The sequence below is a fragment of the Papio anubis genome, chromosome 11 (assembly GCF_008728515.1).
Source record: "Papio anubis isolate 15944 chromosome 11, Panubis1.0, whole genome shotgun sequence".
Taxonomy (NCBI): Eukaryota; Metazoa; Chordata; class Mammalia; order Primates; family Cercopithecidae; genus Papio; species Papio anubis.
The window spans coordinates 111394301-111417877 of record NC_044986.1 but is presented as its reverse complement, the minus strand read 5'-3'; the positions used below and the strand labels follow the sequence as shown (position 1 = coordinate 111417877).

The 23577-nt window shown below is 44.0% G+C and overlaps 1 protein-coding gene across 3 annotated transcripts in view; it reads right to left on the bottom strand.

Annotated features, from left to right (window-relative positions):
• Nucleotides 1–23577, bottom strand: part of FAM107B (family with sequence similarity 107 member B) — an 86881-nt gene that overhangs the window by 57445 nt on the left and 5859 nt on the right. Inside the window, exon 1 of one of the 3 annotated variants that reach the window (XM_017962556.3) lies at nt 20410–22204. The exons of 1 other annotated variant lie outside the window; for it this stretch is intronic. In XM_017962556.3, coding sequence (XP_017818045.2) covers nt 20410–20635 — 226 coding nt within the window. In that variant the 5' untranslated portion in view covers nt 20636–22204. Of the gene's footprint in view, nt 1–14528; nt 14614–20409; nt 22205–23577 lie in introns of those variants that run through there. One more of the 3 variants, XM_021943075.2, reaches the window with a different exon arrangement.

Genomic DNA, 23577 nt, shown 5'->3' with positions numbered 1-23577 from the left:
TGATGGCCTGGACACCAAGGGAACACCATACATGTCACAAAGGAGCTCACGCAGGCACAGGGGCCCAGGGAAACCTAACATCTAAAGGATCTTTAGGGTACGGCTTCCAAACTTTTCTGACAGCCACTGACAACCAGAAAAAAACATTTTACATCACAATGCAGACAGACACATGTGTGCCCGGGCTCACAAAACAACACGAATACCTCATATGGGCATACATTTCCTAATCTACTTTATGTTTTAAAATGCAGGCTGTCACCCTCAGTATAAAAACACTGAGTCAGATCCAGCAAGGGATAAATGAATAAGCAATGTGGTCTATCCATACAAGACAGATATTAGGCATTTTTTCAGTCTTAAAAAAGAAGGAAATTGTCACACATGCTACCACATGGACAAACCTTGAAGACATCACGCTAAGTGAAATAAGCCAGTCACAAAAAGACAAGTATGGTATGATTCCATTTATATGAGCTCCCTGGAAGAGTCAAATCCACAGAAAGTAGAATGCTGCTTCTCAGGGGCCGGGAAGAGAAGGGAATGGGAAGGAATTGTATTATGGGTACCGAGTTTTGGTTTGGGATGATGAAAAAGTTCTGGAGATGGATGGTGGAGACGGCTGCACAACAGTGTGGTTAAAATTGTTTACCTTGTTATGCATATTTCACCACAATTTTTTAAAACGCCACTAAAGTTGGCCAGGCGCAGTGGCTCACAACTGTAACCCCAGCACTTTGGGAGGCCGAGGCGGGCAGATCACGAGGTCAAGAGTTCGAGACCAGCCTGGCAAACATGGTGAAAACCCATCTCTACTAAAAATACAAAAATTAGCTGGGTGTGGTTGTGGGCGCCTGTAAACCCAGCTACTCGAAGGCTGAGGCAAGTGAATCGTTTGAATCCAGGAGGCGGAGGTTGCGGTGAGCAGAGATCATGCCATTGCACTTCAGCCTGGGCGACAGTGCGAGACTACGTCTCAAAAACAACAACAACCAACAAAAAGCCACTGAGTTAGAAAGCAGTGAACAATGGGGAAACGCTCACAAAATTACGGCTTTCTGTACTATGTGATGTTGGCAAAACTATCACAATTGGAAAGAAACATTTACGGTAGTATTCTGTGGCATCAGAATCCTAACAGTGCAAATACATCTTTGTACTCTATTTTTTTTTCTATCTATAAAACAGGAACAAGGATATTTACTACAAAATGAAAGAAGATCGCAATGCTCAAAAACTATTTTGTTAGAAAAGTTGAGAATACCATGAAAACCTAGTAAGAACAGAAATGATCAGATCCCTGAATACAGAAGGGGTATTTTATTAGATTAAATCTTCCCAGAGTATTTGGGATCAGCAATGTGCCTCTATTAAACACGATGAGAAAACAGAAACACTAATTTCAAGCAGCTCAGAAAAAAATATAATAATGCACGACTTTTTTTGATCAATAATTGTTTCTTCATGTTATCAATGTATGCTTACAAGGAAGTTTCTCTATTCAAACACTTCCATTCACTGACAGAACACTGCTTATGATGAAATCTTACAGAAAACATGCAAATGCCTTTTATGGTTGGATATGCCTCCTTGCCTCACAGGGCCCAACTGAGAAAATATTCTAATTGCATATTCTCAACATGTAACTTACAAAGGTGTTTCTCTGTCAAATCCTTCCATTCCCTGACAGAAAACAGTTTATGATACATCTTAAAGCAAGCATGCTCACATTTGCATTTTATTGCTGGATTTTTCTGCTTGGCCTCATGGGGCCCAATGGAGAAAGAATCATGTTCTAATAACATATTCTCGATGTGTGCTTACAAAGGTGTTTCTCTGTCAAACTCCTCCATTCACAGAAAGAAAACAGCTTCACGTGAATCTTTACAAAAGCGAGCTTACGTTTGCCTTTTATAGCTACATATGTAAACTTGCATAGTACAAAGAAAAAAAGTGCTAGTTTTCAAAGCTGTTTCTTTTTAAAAACTGGATTTCCAAAGGTATACAGATCCATATCAGAGTGTTAGCCCCTGATTTTCAGGTTGAGATCCTAGGATTTCAGCTCCCAAGATGGCAGGAGAGGCCTTGCTCTCTGACGCTAATCTCAGCTCATTTCCAAGTGCCAAGCCTTGAAACTCAGAACTGCAAACCTCTGCTCACATTAATAACCATGATGAAGCAGGCCCAATGTTTTTAACCCCCAATGTGAACAAAAGTATTTACTTATAATCTAGTTTTCTGTGCATTTGCCAATACTGAAGTCGTTTCCCTTTAAAATAAACATTTTTGGACAGTTAATACTTCTGTAACTGTAGTCAGCCAGGAAATACATTGAATCACATGAAGTTTTTTATTAAAGGTGGTATGGCTAATGCCACCTAAAAATGGCTCCCTTCCCCCAGTTCTTCCCAACGGAACTTAGTCCTAAAGCTGACACCCATTTTCATGTTTAAATAAGAGCTTCACAGGCTCTCAACCTTTACATCCAGAGCCAGTCCGTGCAGGTACAAAGCTTTCTTTCCATTTGGAAAAGTTCATTAAATGAAATGGTAATGGCTCCGCTTTCAAGCAGAATGAGCAACTACGCTAACATTTCTGTTCATTGCAAGCAGGTTCCAGCCTCCCTAATGATAGGGAAGTTCCCTGAGGGCGAATATCCTGCACTTATCTGTGCCCTGGATGCTGGATCCTTCACGTGGAGCTGAACAAACATGAGCTGAATTAATACATTCCACAAACTCAATCCAGTCTCACTCATCTGTCTTCACTCTGCCAAACTTCTTTGAGTAATTTCCTCAACGTTAGAAATACAGTGAAGAAAAGTCTAGAATAAACAAGGTGCTTCCCTATCACGAATGCACATTTCCCTTGGAGATTCTGAAATAACACCATTGGCTTATAAATATGACAAGTCTTCACTGGGGGAAAAAAAGAAACCCATCAGACTTGCCGAGAGAGGGGATCTGGCCACATTGCTCACTTTCTGGTCCTGTTTATAGAGTGAGTGATAGCAGTCTTCATTTGCGACCTATTTTCTGGAGTCCGGAAGCAGCTACCGGCCATTCAGAAGGCAAGAAGACCTCATCAACTGCACCCTCAGTCACAAGAAAGAATTATTTACTCGGGAATTCCTGTCCGGCAAAAGAAAAACAGAACTATTTAAGAAGAGATTAGAACAAGGAAGAATGGGGCAGAACAGTATGCTTATCATGCCTGGCAAATCATTGCTGGGAACAATGACAATCGAATTTTAATCTAAAGAATGCTGCAAGTTAGTTCACCTGTGGTTTATCACTACCCCAAGCACCGATTACTCAATCAGAGTCTCCAAAAAGTACAGCACGTTTTCGTTCAAACGCAGACTAAAAACGACAGCCTTGTTCACATTTCACTGTAAGACTTTACCAAAATTATAATGAAGAAAAAAAAAAAAAAAGCTATACTCCTTTTCTATTAATATATACAAGCCTCTCAGGAGAATCCCCGGTGACAAACACCTAGAAAAAACCCATTCGTTGTAAGAAGCACTTGGCTCAAGTCCATAAATTGATTTTCTAAGATGTTATCTTAATTTGCTTCTGAAATAATTACCAATTTGACATACCAATTGTGAAAATTAATTTCTTAAAATGTTAGCTTATCCACAGAAGGGTCAGCCAGCTAAGCATCATTTGGAAGCATCCATACCAACAAGTAGAATTCCTTGAACAGAGGAAGGCACTGAGTCTGTGAATGAAAACAAACTGAACTCCCTTGAAACAGCAATGTTGAAGAAACCGTATTTCAATCTTCAGAAGCCAGTTACCTGGTTGCTGTAAAGCAGTGCATATTTAAAGCCTCTATTGCAAAGTAACGAAAATCTCACAATTAGAATCAACAGAGGAAACCAGTGAGAAGGTCATCTCAAAACGATTCCTACCTCTCTACCCAGCTGGCAACTTCCCTAAAACTGCAACCCTGGGCTTTATCAAACAAAGAAATGGAAATTCTACTTAAGTAAATCCAGAAATTTCCGTTTGTTGCATTACCCAAGTAAAAGCACACAAGGGCAACAGAATTTCAAAACCAAGTTGGTTACTCAATACCCCATATTAGGAGATAAGAGGAGGATAAAACTGTTCTGTCATTCACTAGTTCCTTCTAAAGAAGATTTGGAGTGTGTTAAAAGTCTTACATGTCTCACGCCTGTAATCCCAGCATTTGGGAGGCTGAGGTGGACACATCACTTGAAGTCAGGAGTTCGAGACCAGCCTGGCCAATATGGTGAAACCCTGTCTCTACTAAAAATACAAAAATTAGCCAGGCATGATGGTAGGCACCTGTACTCCCAGCTACTTGGGAGGCTGAGGCTGGAGAATCGCTTGAACCCAGGAAGCAGAGGTTGCAGTGAGCTGAGATCACGCCACTGCACTCCAGCACGGGAATTACAGCAAGACTCCGTCTTAAAAAAAAAAAAAAAAAAAAAAAGTCATACATCCAACTAGGTAAATAAAATAGCATTAGAAAGCCAGGCCAGGTGCGGTGGCTCACGCCTGCACGCCTGTAATCCCAGCACTTCGGGAGGCCGAGATGGGCGGATCACGAGGTCAGGAGATCAAGACCATCCTGGCTAACACGGCGAAACCCCGTCTCTACTAAAAATACAAAAAAAATTAGCCAGGCATGGTGGTGTACGCCTGTAATCCCAGCTACTTGAGAGGCTGAGGCAGGAGAATGGCGTGAACCCGGGAGGTGGAGCTTGCAGTGAGCCGAGATTATGTGCCACTGCACTCCAGCCTGAGTGACAGAACAAGAATCCATCTGAAAAAAAAAAAAAAAGTCAAGGCCACCCTACAAAAGAAACAGCAAGTGTTATAACACAAGGGCTAATAGAATTTCCAGATCTCTGTATTAAGTGTGGTTTTGAGCTTCCTGGGGGGCCAGGACCAAAAATAAAAACGTACATACTATACATTCTTAGAAAAAAAATAAGTATCCATCTTCGCAAGGAAAAGAAAAAAATATCATGACATGATCGTCTAAAAGAAGTTTTCCACATGGAATGTTACACAAGGAACAATGCACTACAGCATGGATAAAAGCCTTTATTCATTCATGCCAAATAAAAGCACACTGAACACATGGCTGTTTTTTATTTAAAAAAAAAAAAAAAAAAAAAAAAAAAAAACGGTCGTTTTTAAAAAAAAAAAAAAAAAAAAAAAAAAACCTGTCGAGGGCCAAAGGCACAGGAGTATGCCTAGCCTTTAATTCACTAGTCTTTAAATCATTTTAATTCACTGAAAGAAAATGCTAGCAGAATCCTCACACTTGGCCTCCCAGGATCCTAACTTCATACCAAGATGGAACTTAATGTATTCAGCAGAACATTCTTCCCAGAGATCATTTCCTTCTGTTGGCGTATTGAGAGCACAGTGATTAAAAAATTAAAACCTCCAGAACTCTTACTCTGTTGCTTTGGTAAGTTCAATAAGCAGTCTCACCAGGCTGAATGCACCTGAAGTTACAGCAAATTAGAGCAAGAACTAAAGTAAATCTGCTGCTGGAAACAGCAAGTATAAAACCCAAAGTCTATGGAATGTAGGTTCTAGCTGCCGGGCCTGGGGAGGAGGAGAACAGGCAATTTGTAAATGGGCACGCACAGATCTGTAATTGGTCTGGTGCAGTGCTCGGAAGAAAAATAACAGAGCTGAGGAAGAGAGCGCCGCGGGTCAGACGCTGCATTTATAAACGGTGGCCTGGAGGCCTCTGCAGCGCATCTGGTGCAAGCTTTCCAGAGAGGCATCTGGAGAAACCAGGAGGCCCTGGGCAAGCACGTGAGTCGCTGCTCAGGGAAAACAGCAAAGAAGCCAATGTGGCTGCGGCAGGGTGCCAGGAGGGAAGCGGCTGGAACCCAGGTCAGGCTCAGCTTCAGATGCATTCCACGATTCAAGAAGCAGTCGATTCAAGTCTCAGAGTTCCAGGCCACCGAATGCAGTGGAAACATCAACTGGCCTAAAAGACGTTCGTTCGGAGCCATCCCTGTCACAGCCTCATCCAGCCATCAGGATGTTCCCAGCAGACATCTAACTCTGGCTGCCATCACCAGCAGGTGTCCACACCAGGAGCAGTTTTAAAATTAACGCCCAGCCAGGCGTGGTGGCTCACATTTGTACTCCCGACTCTTTGGGAGGTCAAGGCAGGATAACTGTTTGAGGTCAAGCATTGGAGAACAGCCTGGGCACCAGAGCAAGACCCCATTTCTACAAAAACATAGTAAAACTCAGGTGAGCATGGTGGTGCACACCCACAGCCCCAGCTACACAGGAGGCTGGGGTGGGAGGATCATTTGAGTCCAAGAGTCCGGGGCTGCAGTGAGCTGTGCTCACATTACTGTACTCCAGCCTGGGTGACAGAGCAAGACCATGTCTCGAAAAAATAAAATAAATATAAATAAAATCAGTGCCCATTTATCATAAGGAGACACACTGTACAGAATTTAGTATGATTTAAAATTGTATAGGATGCTTGCCCAAGCTGACAGTTTCAACTTTGGCACATTGTTGACACATTCTTTGCGACAAAAGTTAACACTCCCAGCTATGGCACATTAGAATAAAACCCTGTCTTCAACCATACAGAGTATCAGCAGCAGCCTGTTTGCCATGGGTTACCAAAGGGATCCAAGGTTGCTAGGATACTTCAATTTCAAATATCCTGCTTTGCTATCCCCGTAAATGCACATTTACTTTTCAAATAATCTACTCTAATCCCAATTTGATAATAAACTGTGACCACACCTCTAGGAGATAAATAATGGTCCTTCTAAACAGTACCAGAGCGTGGAAGTGTAAGTTACTGCAACGACATATCCACGTTTTTGGTTTGTTTTGGGTTTTTTGTTTGTTTGTTTGTTTTTTTGAGACGGAATCTCGCTCTGTCGCCCAGGCTGGAGTGCAGTGGCGCAATCTCGGTTCACTGCAACTTCTGCCTCCTGGGTTCAAGCAATTCTCCTGCCTCAGCCTCCCGAGTAGCTGGGACTACAGGTGCCCGCCACCACTCCCAGCTAATTTTTTGTATTTTTAGTAGAGACGGGGTTTCACCATGTTAGCCAGGATGGTCTTGATCTCCTGACCTCGTGATCCGCTCCCCTCGGCCTCCCAAAATGCTGGGATTACAGGCGTGAGCCACTGCACCCAGCCTACCCACATTTTAACCCTGTACTGAGTACTTATTCCATGAAGGCACACTACTCATGCACCAACTTTATTACTGTACAACTCTATGAAGAAGGCACTATTATTTTATTGATAAGATGAAACTCGCCAGGCATGGTGGCTTACGCCTATAATCCCAGCATTTTGAGAGGCCAAGGCAGGTGAATCACCTGAGGTCGGGAGTTTGAGATCAGCCTGACCAACATGGTAAAACCCCATCTCTACTAAAAATACAAAAATCAGCCAGGCATAGTGGCACATGCCTATAATCCCAGCTACTTGGGAAGCTAAGGCAGGAGAATTGCTTGAACCCAGTGGGGCAGAGGTTGCAGTGAGCGGAGATCGCATCACTGCACTCCAGCCTGGGTGAAAGAGCAAGACTCTGTCTGAAAAGGAGGGCAGGGGAGGGGAGAGGAGAGGAGGCCAAAACTCAAGTAGGTGATTCCCTTGCCTAAGATCACAAAGCTGGTAAATGGCAGACCTGGAAGGTGGGCCCAGTAGTCTCATTCCAGAGCCTGACAAATCATACTATTACTATTTCTCCATTTAAAGAAACCAGAAAAAGAAAAATTCTTCATCTGGCAGAAGTTACCTGGGGAGACAGAAGAGGACATATCCCTTTTGCTTGGCTAACAGGACAGCCTGTGTCTTATTTAAGAGTCAGGGCACCGGTGGGGTAGAGTTGGAGATGAAGATACTGCAGAGAAAGTAGCTGCTGCTGCTTCTTAGTGACAGATGACATGAAACACAGGGCTGCAGCACAGACCACAGAACTCTGAAAACAGGACCCAAGCTCACCTTAGCGGGAAGTCACCACCCACTCACCTCCGCCCTTCTAGAGCTGAGTATTCTTTCACCTGTGGAAGTCACAAGCATGTGGCATGGCTCTCCATTTTTAATTTTTTTAAGGAAGTTGTGGCCAGACACATCACCCTACCCCAGTCCTAAAGATAGGGTGGGTGGGGTTGGAGGAAGAAGAAGAGGCTGGGCCTAACTAACCTGGGCACGTCCTTGCCAACATCTGCTGCCATGAAGGAGGGGGGAAAGTTGACAGTGGAAGGAAGCTACAGGGAAAAAGGAAAAGAAACTACCGCACGAGGCCACAAGTTCATCCACTCACCGGAAGAATCTTCCGTACGCGAACACCGTTGGGCACTCTCATAGACCCAAGGCCACCCCTCAGGATCCAGGGCTGGGACACAATACAAAGTATAAAGCGACACTCCCCCCGAAAGGGACTTGTGGTCACCGTTGGTCATGGGAGTGTTTCATGGCAGGTCTTAGGAAAGAGGCTTTTGAGTTCAGGAAGTGTGGGACTAAAATGATACCAACGCAGAAATAAACGCTGCCTTTCAGCAGGAGTGCCTAGCTACTCCAGCAGATCCAGATGCTGAGACATACTGGGTCCAAAACTGACGGAGGGGCCAAGCAAGACAGGCCCTCCCGATGCCCAGCCCGGCCCACCTAAATAAGCAGCAACACTCCGGGTCTGATCTGGGTAGCTCGTTGGGTGTCTCAGCTGAGCAGCAGCGATGACTCAGGAATAAGCACTTACTACTTGTAGGACCCTCAGGAGACACAAAGATGAGGACGCCAGGGTCGCTGTCCTCAGAGCTGCCAACCAGATATGGAAAAGCGCAGTGTATAATCAAGTGACCAGGGGAAAACTCAAAGGTGGAAAAGGACTTCCCAGGTCCAGCTGCCGATGAGAATTACGCTTTTGCACCCCATGGCCCTTGGCACCCAGAGTCTTTCACTCCATTTCACCATAAATGAAAAAGTTGCAAAACAAGACAACAGCCTATAAGATGCTGGGATCCAAATAAAACAGTTGGTGCAGAAATTCAAGGAGGTGCATCGACTCCTCCAAAAGGGATGGAGAAACCATGCCAAAAGAAAACCAGGAACACACATGCAGTGCTCTCCCTACAATTATAAACAGCTCCACAATACGGACCCTGTGAGGTAGAATAGGGGCTGGAGGCAGGGAACCTAAGGCCGATTCACACTGACTTCCTAGAACTAAATCAAAAGGAAAACCCCAACTTTCCATGCCCTAGTAACAAAAGGACCAAAGGATACTCCCTTTGCAACCCCCACCTTTTCTGCATGGCAGATGAAAAACTGAAAGGAACTCTGCTTGGTCCCCTCTCCCGTACAGTCAGGCTGGTCACAGGCCAAGTCTTCATCTGCACAGCAGTATAACTTTGGAACTTCACTTCAGCCTCTAATTGGTTGCTTCCTGCAACCAATCAGATGTTGCCATAGGGTGTAACTTTGTAACTTTGCTTCAGCCTCTGATTGGTCCCCTCCTGCAACCAATCAGACTGATAGTGGGCCATTACTTCATTTACACAGGGTGTACATCAAGTAACCAACAAGAAACCTCTAGAGGGTATTTAAATCCCAGATAACTCTGTAACTGGGCTCTTAAGCCCATATGCCCAGCTTGCTCCCACCCTGTGGAGCATACTTTTGTTTTCAATAAATCTCTGCTTTTGTTGCTTCATTCTTTCCTTGCTTTGTTTGTGAGTTTTGTCCAACTCTTTGTTTAAAATGCCAAGAGCCTGGACACCCTCCACTAGAAACACCTGGACCCCATCTCAGCCACCTCCACTCTCACATGCCAGATCTTCCCCGCAGTCAACTAAGAGTCAGACTTTCCCAGCCCCTGTCAATCAGGCCGATGAGCAGAAGGCCAAACATCCTCTCCTTCCTCTCCTTCCTCTCTTCCTCTTCCCTCTCTCACCAGTCCCTGCCACCAAGCCTTTAGGTGAAGCCAGCCACATACCCTGGGTGGGCCCAGGAAAAGCAAGTCCAGTCTCTCGAACATTCCAGCCAATTACAGAGGTGCAGTTTACAGATGCTGCGTGTGCGGCTGCCCTGAGGTTTACAGAATTAGCTGATCGATGACAAAACAGATGGCCGTCTAAAACACACACTGGGAGAAAAGAGCTCTGAAAAGTGTGGCGCAGAATGTTCTTTGGAGTTCAAATAACAAATACACAAAGAGAGGCAGCCAAGCTCCACCCATGAGACAGGTAAACCATGGACTCACTACAGAACCTTGTGCTGGTCAAATCTTTAGTCAGGATCTTCACTCATACACATAACAAATACTTCTCTGCAACCAAGTACTCGTAAGTAAGGTGACCATATTACTTGTCGACCACAGTAGTCATTGCTGAGTGTGGAGGAAGCCTCTGTTAGTAATTACACCTGGACCAGGCTCGTCCCAAACCAAACAGGAGATGCGCTCTCCCTGCATACAAGGCACCCTCAGGGGGTTCCCCTGCTACTACCTGCTGACCCTGGATCCCTCTTGCTTGGGTGTGCAGGGGTGACTCCAGCCAGCAATCAGCTCCTGCATAAACAGGAACCCAGCAAGCAATAAAACAGCTGGGCAAGAGCACTGACTCTGCACCACTGTCAACTCCTGGTTACTGGTGACCTCCTGACCCGAATTCCTCATGTGCTACTTCAACTCCTGACCTACAGCCTCACTCTCACTTTTACAACTCACATCCTCCTTATCCTCCTCCATCACCACTGAAAACCTACCTTCTCTACAGAACACTTCTTTGCTTTTAAGAATCCTACCTGTGCAAGGAATGTCTCTGTGGTAGACTTAAAAATAAAAGAAAAAAAATACAAGGTGAGAATCCTGCCCATAGACTTGAAGCCTCTGCTCACCTTGGCCATGGCTATGGACTGAATGTTCCTCCCCCGCCATAAATTCATATTATTTAAGCCCTAATCCCAATGTGATGATATTTGGAAGTGGGGCTTTGGGGAAGTAATTAAGTCATAAAAGTGGAGCCCTCATGAATGGGATTAGTGCCCTTAGAAAAAGAGACACCAGACAGATGCTCTCCCTCTCCACCATGTAGGGATACAGCAAAAAGGTAGCCTTCTGCAAAACAGGAAGGGAGCCCTCACCAGACACCGAATCTGCCAGCACCTTTGATCTTGGAGTTCCCAACCTCCAAAACTGTGAGAAATAAATGCTGTTAAAGCCACCCAGTCTGTGGTATTTGTTACAGCAGCCCAAACGGATGAAGACAGCCATCCATACCTTTGAGTCCAGGGTTGCTCCTCCACTCTCCAATTAGACCCCAGAGCTCCAGTTTGGACCCACTACCCCCACCAGGTTCCTAACCTATCTCTGTATTCTACCACTGCTTATCAAACTAGGTTACATTTCAGGTGGAGAAGACCCAAGAGGATGATATAGGTGAAACAGGATGATATAGGTGACACATTCACCCCAATCCTGAGACAAACTCTCTCTCACTGAGTCCTGTGAGAATTGAATAGTCTCGCCCATCAGGTGAGACTGTAAACAATCACGTATGACATCACATCACAACACCAACTTGGGGGAGCAGACACTAACCTTTGTTCACACCTGTGTACAGGTACTGTGCCAGGTGCTTTGCCTGCCTGATAACAGTCACACCGCAGAGATGAGAAAACTTGAACTCACCAATGTAAAAGCTCTTACAACATGCCGCCTAGATCTATCTAGCACAAAGTTCATCGTCCTTCGAATGCGCCAGTGTTGGAACTAATAAATAACATACATCTGAAAAAAGCGTGAGGATAATGGCAGTTTAAGACACAATGCTGGAACTCATGTATTTATTCTCATGTATTTATGCACAGAAATACATTCTCATATATTTATTTACAAAGAACTCCCATATTTATCCAATCACAGGAAGATGCTTAGCCCTAGAAGTCAAAATGTGGACAACAGATACAGTCGACAAAGACAGTTCTCATACATTTAAATAAATGCCTAGGCTTATGTTCATAGTATGAACAACTATTTTTCATGTTTAACGTTTTTAAGACTTTCCATTAGTATAGGAATTTGTCTTACACAAACAACCCCCAAAAAAGACAGTTTTTTTAGGATTACATATTTTAAACATTATCTTGTTTTCTGCTATAAAAATGTCACCACAACCCTAGTAACTAGGAAGTTTTATTTCCTGTCCTTGTTTTTATTCTTCTGTGGTGGCAAGTGCCAGCATGTGGGGTAGGTAGCGTGAGGCAAGGTGGGTGACAGCAAAGGACACTGTGCTCAATTCGAAGCTATGGGAGGAGAGAGCTCTAGTCCTAGATTTGCGCCAAGGAGCTTTGAGCTCTGAGTAATTCAGCAGCCCCGGGCTGTCGTTTCATCTATAAAATAAGAGGGTTAGGTGTTCTCCACAGCCTCGTCCTGCATTCAATCCTATCATAATTGCTGAAAACTCCAGCATGGGCCAATTACTAGTGTGACACACTTGAGAGAAATGGTGGGATGTGTATTTAAAGAAGACTATCTAATGACTCACCCATGAGTAAAAAGTAATTTACCTCCATTTTAAAATCCATATTAATTGGCATGACATTAGCAGAGAGAGCGCCTAACTCTGACAGCTATTCTGAAGAGGATATAAATAGGGGGTTTTTGAAATTAGCCATGTGCTATGGTCCACCAAGAAGCACATGCAGGCAACATGCTCCAGGCTGTGCGTGCAAGCTGTTCTGTTTCCAGCACAAATGGAGAAAAGGGGAAAAAAGCAGCCCTGGTAGATTCAGTCATCACATATTTCAGCTGTAAGTATGAAACAGGAAGCTCACAAAGAATTGTAATTTAGAAGCATTTAAAACAAAACAAACAAACCTACTCCAGGCACAAATACCAGATAGCTACAAAGCCAACTGTGGTATTTTATGACAAATTGTTTAAAGTCACCAGTGGGTCAGAGTACAAACCACGCCCACGTGAAAGTCTCCCTGGACGTTCCCAGGATCTACCCATTTCCCTCCCTGTGAGCCGGCTTCACACAGGTAAGTGGGTCCCATAAGCTCCCGGTGGCACCCACATCCAGCTCTTTGTGGGCAGTGCAAATAGAGAAAAAGACTGTCAACAAACCATCCCGAGAAACAAGAGGCTGACACTCAGAAAATCAACACCAAACACCCTCTCCCATGCCACAGGCTGACTTCTCACCTCCACTCCTCCCCGCCCATCACCCCACACACGCTATCTCCCAAAAACACATCTGATCTTTATGAAATCTCAGCTTCAGGGCTGCCCACGATGTGACTGAAGGGGAGTGAAAGGAGGAAGAAGAGAATGAGGGCTCCAAACCCATCCCAAGTCGATTCCTCCATGAAGTTTCCAAGAATTTAAAGAACAAGTGGTGAGACCATGTGCAGTGACTCACACCTGTAATCCCAGCACTTTGGGATGCCAAGGCAGGCAGATCACTTGAGGTCAGGAGTTCGAGACCAGCCTGGTCAACATGGTGAAACCCCATTCCTACTAAAAATACAAAAATTAGCCGGACGTGGTGGTGCATGCCTGTGGTCCCAGCTACTTGGGAGGCTGAGGCAGGAGAATCACTTGAGCCCGGGAGGCAGAGGTTGCAGTGAGCCGAGATAACACCACTGCACTCCAACCTGGGTGACACACCAAGACTGTCTCAAAAAAAAGAAAACAAAAAAAAAGAGTAAGTGGTGACTTTTTAAAAGAATGGTCAAGGGAAGTATTTTTAAAGCTGTGGGTTGGCACAGGACATTTATCAAAAGAAAGAAACTATCAGTTCAAACTTACTTATACATCTTTTAAGAGTCCTGAACCATCCATAATCTGAAAGCTTTTTCAAATACTAACAAGCCAGGCACAATTACCAATTATTAAAATAACAGTTATTATAGCTAGTGATTTCCATTGACCATATCTGCAATAATCAGAGCTGGTAGGTTTTCAAAAACATAGATTTTAAGAGTATATGGAAAGTCCGTGAAAGGCAATGTTTACGGGCTGTTAGGAATAAGGCATTCCTTTAACACGAAATAATGAATTTTAAACAGTAATAATAATAAAAAGGAAGAAATGAATGAATGAACGAATGACTCAGAAGCCAGTACCACAGAGTGAGTAAGAGCACATTCTCGGGGGATGAGGGGCAAGGGAAGGGAAAGCATTAGGACAAATACCAAATGTATGCGGGACTTAAAACCTAGATGACAGGTTGATGGGTGCAGCAAACCACCCTGGCACATGTATACTTATGTAACAATCCTGCATGTTCTGCACATGTAGCCCAGAACATAAAGTAAAATTTAAAAATTTTTAACAATTTTTTTAAGAGTGCATTCTCTGTAGTGAATATATCTCAGTCCTGGGTGATCTTGGGCAAGATACTCAATGTCTCTATGTCTCAACATCCTCCTCAGAAAATGAAGCCAATTACAGTCCTAAATCACAGGGTTGTCGCGAGGATCCAAAAATGATGCATGTAAAAAGCATTTAACATGTTCACAAGAAACACTTACGTACTAATGGTCCTTATTCCAGGTGAGTTTTGGTTCCAACTCTGCAAATCATTAGCTGTGTGGTCTTGGGCAAGCAATTTAACACATCTAAGTGTTGGTTTATTCATCAAAAATGAAGAGTCTTGATTAGATGACTTCTTAATTTCTATGGCTTCTCCAAGCTCAAGACCTCCCTGACAACAGAAGCATCATTTATGATTTCAAACTCTTTCAGGTTTCTAGTTTTCACAACTTTCTTTTACGACTTATTGGTCACAGCCATGATTTCTATGAAACCAAGTGTTTGGTCAACAGCACAACTCCTCAAATGAGACTGTGACTGTGCGAATCCTAGAACCTACTTTATAATGATCCTTTTAACAATCTGGTTTCAAACAACACATTGCAGCAAAAGACAGGTTTGCCCATGATAGTTAGAATCAATCTACTTCCATTCTGGTGGTCTTCCGATACGGAAGTTGTCCCAAAATCAAACTGCAGGTGTAGTATGTCACCGTGCAGCCTGGTGCTGATGGACCATGTATAAATTAAATTCATTCGCTACGATCATGCTCCTTTCAAAGGAACTCTCAATTTCTTCCTAATGGAAACAATGCAAGCATCTACCCTCTCCAAACACTCTTAACAATGAAGTTGAGCGTTGCCATTAAAAGATCCATTTCTCAGCCAGGCACAGTGGCTCATGCCTGTAATCCCAGCACTTTGGGAGGCTGAGGTGGGCGGATCACCCAAGGTCAGAAGTTCGAGACCAGCCTGACCAACATGAAGAAACCCTATCTCTACTAAAAAAATACAAAATTAGCCAGCTGTGGTAGCACGCGCCTGTAGTCCCAGTTACTCGAGAGGCTGAGGCAGGAGAATCACTTGAACCCGGCAGGCAGAGGTTGCAGTGAGCCGAGATCGTGCCATTGCACTCCAGCCTGGGCAACAAGAGCAAAACTCCATCTCAAAAAAAAAAAAAAAAAAAAAACCACTCCATTTCTTCTGTATGTTTGCAGAAGAAAACACAAAACTATTTCAGGTGTATCATTCTTTTCTAGTTATTTTAAACTCATCAATGACTGATCTTTTATAAGAAAAGACTAAGCATGAATGTCTCCTTACAAGTCAGAAAATTTTAAATGACAATTGAGAAAGATACTTTCAATCATGGTCTGCACCATCACAGGGAATTCTATCTCCTAAACCTAGGTCATTCTCTCCTAACTTAGGTGAACAGGCACCCAAGTTATGTGAACAAGAGAGTTAGCACATATGCACAGAATTTAATATTGCTGCCACTTAAGACTTAAATAACAAAATTAACCTGACACGGTAACATCCATAGAAGACCGTGCAAACGGTAATTAGCTTTAATAACAGGAGGCGCTCACAGTGACTGCAAGAACCAAGCCAATCTTTGCTTTTTTCTGTTAATTCTTTAGATGCCCCTAAGCTGTATCAATGTTGTCAGTTTTCCCTGACACCCTGGTCAGTTTAAATCTCATCTCACGCTCACTGCCATCTCATTAAGAGAGAAGAATCAACACTCTCTAATGAAATAATTAATTCAAACAACAGTCATTGATGAATGCCAACGGCATTGGGAGACAGATCGATGAGGAAATGAAAGGGTCAAGCTGCCACCCACCACAGGACCCCAACGCTCAGTTTTAGAATCACTACACGAGACAGACCTTTTCCCAAACTGATGCAGCGTTAAGCCAGATGATACCAACAACAGATTAATCCTGCCAAAAACCCTGCATATGAATCTGATCAAGCTTTCATGATAACTTCCAGTTTATAGAAATACAGGGACTAGTGGGATGAGTTTAAAAGAAAACCAGCACCCAAATCCAGAATGTGGAACATTCTGCTGAACAAGTGACCTGATTCCTTCAACAAGTCAATAGCATCGGGGGAAGGGGTGGGGGCAGAAGAACTGTTCTACATGTATAGAGCTTTAAAAGGCATAACCATCAAATGCACTGGACAGACTTCATTCAAATCCTGGTCCTAAAGAAAAGTCATTTTTAAGTGAATAAAGGATGAAATCAATGCTGGGGAGGTGGGAAGTTCAACAGATCCCTGGGCTTCCCCCATCTCTCGCCATCTGATTTCCCAAACTGCATGTCCAGCCACCCCTGAGTTGAAAGGCCAGGGCCCAGCACAGAAACTAGGCTACAAATAGCTGGGCCACACCCAGCTCAGGACCAGGAAACCCCCACGTAAGATGATTCAGGTTTAGCAAAGGAAGAGGCAGTTCCTGGGGCTATTAGAGAGGAAATGTACAGGTTCCTTTGCTGGAAATTTTTGCCAGCAGGTTCATAGCAACCCTGAGGCTTCATGTGAAAGCCATTCACATAAAAAGCATAAAATCACAGGTCTGCCCAGAGTCATTTTATCACGTGAATCAAAACAAGGCACCTCTGAAGTGAAAGAGGAGAAAAAGAGACAACACCCAAGGGGTGGCTTAGATTTTGCATCCTTAACAGTGTCTACTCCAGCATTTCTACCCGGGGGTTTTGTGGTTTGGCTTTGCTTTTCGTGTATCTTTTTAAAAATACATAATTGAGGCATAACTTGCATACAGTGCATGCGTTACATGTACAGCCCAATTTTTACTTTCTGCAAATTCAATTTTACTTGGATCGGTTTTGCAAGATAGTATCTCCTCTCCTCAAGGCATGTGCCAGTCAGAAGCGATTCTGGAATGGAAAAAGAAACAGGTTAGGGGCCTGCTTCCAACTCTTGCGCGCTGCACACTGGTAGCCTGGGCAGCTGACATGCACCGTCCAGCCAGGACACAGATTAAAGTTGAACGGAGTCCCTTGGCAATGGAAGATAACAGCTTCTTCACTGCACCATTCCAGTACCCACCTCTGTCCACAAATGCTACTTTCCCCAAGGCTTCTAGCTCAAGTTGTAAGGATTTCTAACTGGCCACTGCACTGCCTGGAATTGCCCAACAAATATGGAACAATGGTTGACCTCTTTCACTCATTTCAAAGGCCTACCATTGTACGGGTTAACCTTCTAAAAAACGGCAGACTTCCCCGGGGTCCTAACCATATAAAGAGATTAACAAAGATTTGAACGAAGTCTTTTTAAATTAAAATGTAATATTATTAATTCTTAATTTTTATTCTTAAAACTAGGTAGTCTAACATAAAAAGCTTCTTTGTTTGCTACTTTGAACTAGTAAAATTATAATTACAAATCCTTAAAAGTGAAAAACGTACTAAATGTGAAAAATTAGTTTAACGACACCATAATTCCATTTGAGGAAGTTTAGGAAGATGTGACACCAGTAAAAACTGTTCTACCAGAAACCAGGCATAGAACCCAGTGTAACATTAATTCTTATTCCAAAAAGTGTACTGCTGGCCGGGCGCAGTGGCACTTTGGGAGGCCGACTTGAGGCCAAGAGTTTGAGACCAGCCTGGCCAACATGGTGAAACCCCATGCCTACTAAAAATAAAAATTATCAAACAAAAAAAATTAGTCAGGTACAATGGTAGGCACCTGTAATCTCAGCTACTCAGGAGGCTGAGGCAGGCGAATTGCTTGAACTGGGAAAGTGGGGATTGCACTGAACTGAGATCACACCACTGCACTCCAGCACCAGCGACAAGAGTGAGAACCTGTCTCAAAAAAAAAAAAAAAAATTACGGCTTATCATGGCTAAAATTATGTAACCAGGTCTTACCAAGCTACTGTGTATGTAAAGTATTTAAAATCTTTTCCAAAATTTCAGAATTCTTGGTATATACAAAGAACTCTGCAAAACAAAACTAAGAAATCTTCTAATATAGACTATATGTGGCAGGAAAAAATACCGTTTAAATATAGAATTGTTTGAGAATAAAATGTACTAATATATAATACAATTAGATAAACATCTTGAAAAATGCACGATGCCTAATTAAATTCCATCCATTAATAGGGTAACAGCCTTGGGGCACTTTGTACAAAAATGGCATTTCTGGTAAACACAACATTTAAAACAACTCAAACACACAGGCTCTGTCTGATGACATAATTATGTGTTTTTAATTTGGTGCCATCCTGACACTGTGCCTAAGAAAACTACTTCACAAATGGATCACTTTAGGACACTATCATCTCCATATGGTAATGCCAAAATAAAAATTCAGTACAAATATTCTCCTTAAAACCACAATTTTCAGCCAGGCACGGTGGCTCACACCCATACTTGGGGAGGCCAATGCAAGAGGAATGCTTGAGGCCAGGAGTTCAAGACCAACCGGGCAACAGAGCAAGACTTCATCTCTACAAAAAATAAAATTTAAAAATTAGAGTGGTGAAGCACTCTGCAGTCCCAGCTACTCAGGAGGCCGAGGTGGGAAGATTCCTCGAGCCCAGGAGTTCAACGCTGCAGTGAGCTATGGTGGTGCCGCTGCACTCCAGCCTGCATGACAGAGCAAGACCCTGCCAAAAAAAAAAAAAAAACTGGCAAATGTGGCAAACGCATTCTCCAAATGGAATCCCAATCTCTTTGTGAGGCTACAAAGACACAAGCCTGAAACACATGGTGAAGGGAGTGTGAAGGAGCAGTAAAGACGCAGCTCCATGAGGAGAAGGCCCAGGTCTGATCCCAGTTCTTAAAACCCTGAGCAAGTTTTTAACTTCCCTATGCTTCAGCTTCCTCACTTGTAAATCACTGATCACGGCACCTGTCATGGAACTTCATTGGCTGGTGCCTCTAAAACTGATTTCTAGAAATCAGAGAAAATAATGGTCATAACGGTGCCTGGCATATAACAAATGCTCAGGAAATGCCAGCCCCTGTTATTTTTATTCTCATCTTAAGGCACATCTCAGCAGACGTTTTTCTCATCAGCACGGAGTACCTCTTAGGACAGATGACAAATACCAAGAAGTTTCCTTAAAAGCAGATGTCTTAGGCAACAATGGATGGACCTCAGAAACACTACGCTACATGAACAAAACCAGACACAAGAGGCCACGCCGTGATTCTACCTGTGCAAAGGCAAAACGCTAGAGACAGAGAAAAGATCACTGATTAACTAAGGCTGGGGGCGGGAGGGGGAACTGACTGCAAAGTCTAAAATTGGGCTAGGGGGAGGCGGCCCACCCTTACAAATTTACTAAACACTACAGAGCTGTGCACGTATAATGGGTGAATTGTACGGAATATAAATTATACTGCAATAAAGCCATACTAAAAACAAAACAGATGCATCTCCCAAGCGTTTCTGCAGGTACTTTCGTATCAATCTGGCAATGAGAGTAAATGAAGGTATTTACAGAGTACAGTAAAAATGATTGAAAACGCAAGGGCTTGGGCATAGTTCAGACTTGGATCCTAATCCTGGCTCAGCTTCTTCCTAGGGCAAACATTTTTTTTTTTTTTTTTTTTTTTTGAGAGGGAGTCTTGCTCTGTCACCCAAACTGGAGTGCAGTGGTTCGAGCTCAGCTCACTGCAACCTCTGACTCCTGAGTTAGAGCAATTTTCCTGCGTCAGCCTCCCAAGTAGCTGGGACCACAGGCAGGCACCACCACGCCCGGCTAATTTTTGTAATTTTAGGAGAGACCTGTTGGCCAGGTCCTAGGGCAAACTTTTTACTTCTCTCGCCCTTGGTTTCCACATCTGTAAAATGGGAATAAAACAACACTAAGTCCAGAGGCTGATGTCAACATCATAAAGCTCATCCTCCACCAGTCTCCCCATATCAATCAATGGCACCACCTTTCACCCAAAGGCTGAGGCCAAAAGAGCAGGTGTCACTCTCAATGCCTTTCTCTCTTGTATCAACTCCAATCCATCTCACCAGCAGCACCCCGGGTCTCCCTGCTCCCATTCCTGGCCCTCTGCAGTCCCCGTGGCCCTCCACAGCCACAGGGACACACTTACAAAATACAAGGTCCATCTCCTGTACGCTCTGCTCAGAACTCTCCTGTGGCTTCCTCATCAGCCACATCCTCACCGTGGCCTGCCAGGCCTCCTCGCACCCCACCGCACAGCTCTCTTCCTGCCCTGCTCGCTGGCTCCTCCCACACGGGCCCTCTTGCTGTTCCTTCCACAGCAAGTTCCTGCCAGCCACTGAGCTGATATTTGCACTTGTTTCTGCGAGGCTCATCCCCTTGCCTCACTCAGATCTCAAATTCTCCTCCTCGGAGGGGCCTTATCCTAATAAAAACACGACCTGCTCTCCCACCAGACTCCAGCCCCCTGGCCTGACTTAGTTTTCTTTACAGCACTGACCACGGGAATCACCTCATCCATGTATCTATTTATCTTCTGTCATGCACTAGCATATAAACTCCACGCAGGCAGGGAGTCAGTCTGTCCCCCCCACCATCCTAGCCAGTGATCCCACCGATCCCCAGAGCATGGAATGGTGCCTGGCATACAGCAGCATTCATTAAATAGTTGCTGAATGAATGAAGAAATGTCATAAAGCACTTGACACCATGCCTGGCCACATATGAGGTGATCAAGAACTGTTCATTGATAATAATAACATTACTAGTATTATTACTGCATTTCACAGGTAAGAATATGGGAGCCCCAAGAGGGCAACTGACTCACTCAGGTCAAACTCTACGTCTGATGTCTATGACTTCTATGACGCCTCCCATTTCACGGGCACAGAGTAACAGAATTCACCCACCGCGGCAGGAACCTGAAAGATGATGTAGCTGATTCTCTCGCACACCCTGGGCCCTGCCTCCTCTCAGCTTCTAAGAGTCACCTATCCTCGGGGGTGGCCCATGGGCTGTTCCAATTCCAGAGCATTCCCTAGAAGGACAAGCAGGCATAAAGAATGCAGGCTTCTGTCTCACCCTAAGAGAACTCTGAGAGGTAAGCGAGTGTGACTATTTCTGTTTTACAGAAGACGACACCGGGAAACAGAAAAAATGACATGCTCAAAAGTCATACACTCATTCACGGCAAGCTCAGGCTTCAGATTCTGAAAATGTTTAAAGTCTAGGCCTCACTCTTTCCAAAATACTACATTGCCCTGCACATCCACTAAAAAAAGAAAAAATGAGAAAGAACTCTGACCAGTTTTACGTGTTTCAAATAGCATCAAGTTACAAGGGAAAGAATATCATAAAGCCCCCTCTACATGTGCATATGCACAAATGGCATTCTCAACTTCCTCCAGGACACGGGAATTTTAATACATCTACATTAAACACTCACAAACCACGTGTGATTATTTATACTGCAGGATTTCATAATGAGACTGTGCAATTTTTTGTAAACTCATTAGCTCTCACCAGGCCCAGATACCTTAAAACTTGGAAAAAGCGTGAGTTTTTACTTTGATGAAGTATGCTCTGTCTCATATATTAATAAGGGCACAGAAAAGCTTATACCACAGTATGACAGCCCTCTTTCCTATACACTCTATTATGACACTTTAGGAACAATGCCAAAACTCATGTCCAAGAATAGAATAAAACAGGCTATTTCTAATATGAAAATCCAGTTATCTTTAAAACTCTCCTGAAGGCATGAAGAGATACTGAGGAGCAGGTGGGGACAAGGGACAAAGCTCCCATCCTCCCACCCAAGTGTCCCTGTGTCCGCATCTGGACATCACTGCCGGCTACGTTACTAACACTCTGAGTTGAGGCCAGGCACGGTGGCTCACACCTGTAATCCCAGCACTTTGGGAGACTGAGGCAGGTGGATTATTTGAGGTCAGGAGTTCAAGACCAGCCTGGCCAACATGGTGAAGCCCCATCTCTACTAAAAATACAAAAATTAGCTGGGCATGTTGGTGCATGCCTGTAGTCCCAGCTACCTGGGAGGCTGAGGCAGGAGAATCACTTGAACCCAGGAGGCAGAGTTTGCAGTGAGCCGAGATGGTGCCACTGCACTCCAGCCTGGGCGACAGAGTGAGACTCCACCTCAAAAAAATAAAAAATAAAAATAAAAAACTCTGAGTTGAAATGTCTGTTTAAGTCCTTAGCCCATTTTTGAGTTGGGTTCTTTGTTTTTTTACTGCTGATTTGTGGGAATCCCTTATACTTTTTAGTTATTAACCCCTTATCGAATATGCAGTTTGCCAACATTTTTCCCCATCCCACAGGTTGCCTTTTTACTCCATTGACTGTTTCCTTTGCTGTGTAGAAGCTTTTTAGTTCGATGCAGTCTCGTTTAGTTTTGGTTTTGTTGCCTGTGCTTCTAGTGTGGCACTCACATAACTACCGCTAAGACCAGTGTTCTGAACGTCTTCACCTATGTTTTCTTCCAGGAGTTTCGTGGAACCAACTTAACCATCAAGGACAGATGAATGGGTAAAGACACATGGTAATGAACCTACAATGGAATACCAGGCAGCCTTAGAAAAGCAGTAGTTCCGCCACAAGCGCCAGCATGCAGGCACCTGGAGGGCTAATTGAAAGAGGCCAGGCACAGAAGGACAAATACCATGTGACTCCTCTCAGACGAGGCATCTAAGTAGCTAAATTTATAGACTTGAAGAGTGGAATGGTGGTTGTCAGGGACCGCAGTGGGGGAAAATGGGGAGTTACCAATCAATGAGCACAAGGTTTCAGTTCAGCAAGAGGAATAAGCTCTAGAGAGCTCCCCCACAACACTGCACCTGCAGTCAGCAATAAAACATCGCACGCTGAAAAATCTCTTAAGAGGGTAGATCTTGGCCGGGCGCGGTGGCTCACGCCTATAATCCCAGCACTCTGGGATGCCGAGGCAGGCGGATCACAAGTCAGGAGATTGAGACCATCCTGGCTAACACGGTGAAACTCCGTCTCTACTAAAAATACAAAAAATTAGCCAGGCGAGGTGGCGGATGCCTGTGGTCCCAGCTACTCGGGAGGCTGAGGCAGGAGAATGGCGTGAACCCAGGAGGCGGAGCTTGCAGTGAGCCAAGATTGAGCCACTACACTCCAGCCTGGGCGACAGAGCGAGATTCCATCTCAAAAGAATAAATAAATAAGAGGGTAGATCTCATGTTAAGTGCTCTTATCACAGTAACATTTTGCAAAGAACATTTTTTTAAAGACCGTAGGCACTGGCATAACAGCATAAACACCCCTCATTTGC